Genomic DNA, 3,225 nt, shown 5'->3' on the forward strand with positions numbered 1-3,225 from the left:
AAATTTTGGAAATCTTCTCAAATAATGGAAATCTTTGTGAAATCTTTGTGGAATCGCTTGAAATATTTCTGAAATCTTAGAAATATTTGTGAAATCTTTGTGGAATAGTTCGAAATATTTATGAAATCTTTGTGGAATAGTTCGAAATATTTATGAAATCTTGAAAATCTTCTAAAATAATTGAAATCTTTGTGAAATCATTCAAAATATTTCTGAAATCTTAGTAATCTTTTAAAATAATTGAAATCTTGGAAATCGTCTAAAATAATTGAAATCCTTGTGAAATCATGGAAATCTTTTTAAATATTTCTGAAGTCTTAGAAATCATTTAAATCTTTGTGAAATCTTTGACGTATTTGTGGAATTTATTTATTTATTTATTATTATTATTAATTTTTTAAAATCATAAGCCCAACAGTCGGTGGCTACAACAGATGAGCATATAGTAATATTGCCAATACGTGGACCAATAACAGGGATACCTTATAAAATTGCTAAGATAGTTCTTAAATGGTATATTTTTAGACAGTCGAATTATATAATCAGTAATTAGAAATAATAACGTCGATTTTTCTATATAAAAAAAATGTGATGTAGAAGTCTGGAATACGTAGCTTATACGTAGCGTATTAACCATGGTGATTCATTTTTGGATAGCAAAATACTAGGATCAATAATTTTATTGTAATTCTAAATTTTGTCTTTGTTGGCAAAAAAAAAAAAGGAACAAGAAATTCTGATTCACCAATTTGAGCTGGTTGAAAAAAAAGTAATCTGAAACAGCGTGTTACATATTGCGACGTTGGCCTTTACGAAAATAAAAAAATTGCATTTCGATTAGGACTTTCGAACGCTTTTGTGAAATTATTCTTCACTAGCAACATTTATTTTTGAAATCGTATTTATACTTATAAAAAAATCGTGTTGGAATCGATTGAAATATTTCTGAAATCTTAGAAATATTTGTGAAATCATTTGAAATTTTTGTGAAATCTTTTTAAATCTTTGAAATATTACTGGAATAGTTTGAAATGTTTGTGAAATATTGGATATCTTCTAAAATAATTGAAATCCTTGTTTTCAATCTATGTGAAATCTTTGTAAAATCGTTTGAAATCTTTGAAATATTTGCGGAATTGTTTGAAATATATATCAAGTCGCGGAAATCTTTGTTGAATATTTCGAAAATATTTTGAAATAATTGCACATTTTTAGAAATTTTTGAAATATTTGTGGAATCGTTTAAAATATTGTTGAAATCTGGGAAATATTTCGCAAATCTTTTGAAATATTAAAAATATTTGTGGGATCCTTTTTTTTTGGGAAATATTCCTAAAATCTTCCAAATCTTCCGAAATATTTGGAGATCTTTGTGAAATCTTCTGAAATTATTGAAATATTTGTAGAATACTTCTTCGGAAATCTTTTAAATCTTGTGAAATTTTTTGAAATCATGAAATCTGGGTTTCACTCAAAAGTCAATTATTCAACCCTTAAGAAAAGTGGGAGGGATTAAAAGTCAGAATTCAGTATCAGCATTGTTTTTATTTGCAAAAACAAAAAAAAAAACAAAAAAAACAAAAAAAACAAAAAAAAATAGCCGGATTTCTCGCAATATGTATATTTATTCGAAATTTTAGAAACGTGTGGAGGTCTTTATGGATTTACTCAATTGTGGTAACATAGACAGAGTGACGGTTGACGCTGATCAAGCTGACGCTTTGCTTCATCTTTTGGATGCGGTTGTCATCAAATTGGAAGGCGGTACAGAGGAGGATCTGAAAATTCTCGATGTTAAACCTCCCAAACCTCCGGCACCTGCAGAACCGCCTGCCAAAGAGGTTCCGGCCAAAGAGAAGGAGGAGGTCAAGGAGAATAAGACACCAGTTGAAAAGAAACCCGAAGAGAAGTAAATTATATTGTTAATTCAACTATTTCAGGGGTGGAATTTTACAAATCTTCCAATTTTCAGATTTTTATTTTTAAGTGTATATTTTTCATTTAAAGAATTTTAAACTGCAGTCTATATAGCTTCTATGCAATCAAAAATATTATTTGAGTTTAAATAATTCACTTTTTAGCCCAGTTAATTTGAAATTTTTTAATTAAGAAAAAGAAGAATTGTTTAATATTTATCAATATTTAACTGTTAATTTAATACTAGTAAATTGAAGCCAAATATTTAAATGTAAACAATTTGAAACTTCACTGTTTGACGTAGAAAGTTTTGGATTGTTTAAATTTCGAAAAGAATTTAAACTTTAAACCTTAAAATTTGTATTGATCTATTTAAAAAATGTTTAATTTGTAAACAAAATTGTGGAATTTTTATGTAGAAATAATAATACACTTATTATTTTAGAAAAAATTTGATTAAGCTTAAGAGATATTTAGAAGTTTTTTAAAGATTTAAAATTTATTAAAAATTAAATATGATTTCAAGTAATTTAAACGAAGTATGTGGAAATTTTTTTCATAATTTCTAAACATACTTTAAAATAAAAAAAAAATCTTTCATAAAATTTTTATAAAATTCTGCATTTTTTTAAATGCTTCAAATCTTTCATCTTCTTTTTTGACAATTCTGGAAATCTATTCAAATCTTGTTCAATATTTTAAAAAAATGAAAAATCATTTTCAATTTTTCTAGAAATATTAAGAAAATGTTTTTATTCTTTTGAGACCATTCACAATTCTTAAAAAGCTTATAAATTTTTTGTTATTTATTAATTCAAATTTGAAGGAATTTTTTTTTTAATTCGCAGGATTGTCAAAATGTTTTTGGAAAAATTTAATTAGTTTTAAAAGTTATCTGGAAGTTTTGAGGTATAAATAACAAGTGAAGAAAATGGTCGAAAATGGTAAAATTTGTAGAAAAATTGGAAATTATTTTAAATAAGAGTCCTACGAAATTTAAAAATGATTTTTCATTTTGAATAATTATTTTAAAAGATCTAAAAAAATTTCTAGAATTGTAAAAAAAAAAAAAGAATTTGTAATATTTTAAAGAAATTTTTATAAATTTCCAAGATTTTCTAAAAATTTTAGGAAAAATTCGATAATTATATTTTAAAGTAAATCAAATTTATCCTATAATTTTTAGAAAATCCTGCAAATTTTAGGATATTTTAAACAAAAAATTTAAAATCTTTTTAATCAAAAAATTTTTTAAAATCTCTTAAGATTCGTAGGGAAATTGAAAATGATTTTTCATTTTGAATAATT

The 3,225-nt window shown here is 24.3% G+C and overlaps 1 protein-coding gene across 1 annotated transcript in view; it reads left to right on the forward strand.

Moving 5' to 3' along the window:
- The window catches only part of LOC117183046 (serrate RNA effector molecule homolog), a 93,731-nt gene that overhangs the window by 36,996 nt on the left and 53,510 nt on the right, over positions 1-3,225 (forward strand). The window contains exons 5-6 of the mRNA XM_033376199.1: positions 626-638; positions 1,641-1,909. Of these exons, the coding sequence (XP_033232090.1) occupies positions 626-638; positions 1,641-1,909 (282 nt within the window). The remainder of the gene's footprint in view (positions 1-625; positions 639-1,640; positions 1,910-3,225) is intronic.

This window comes from Belonocnema kinseyi, chromosome 2, assembly GCF_010883055.1.
Source record: "Belonocnema kinseyi isolate 2016_QV_RU_SX_M_011 chromosome 2, B_treatae_v1, whole genome shotgun sequence".
Lineage (NCBI taxonomy): Eukaryota > Metazoa > Arthropoda > Insecta > Hymenoptera > Cynipidae > Belonocnema > Belonocnema kinseyi.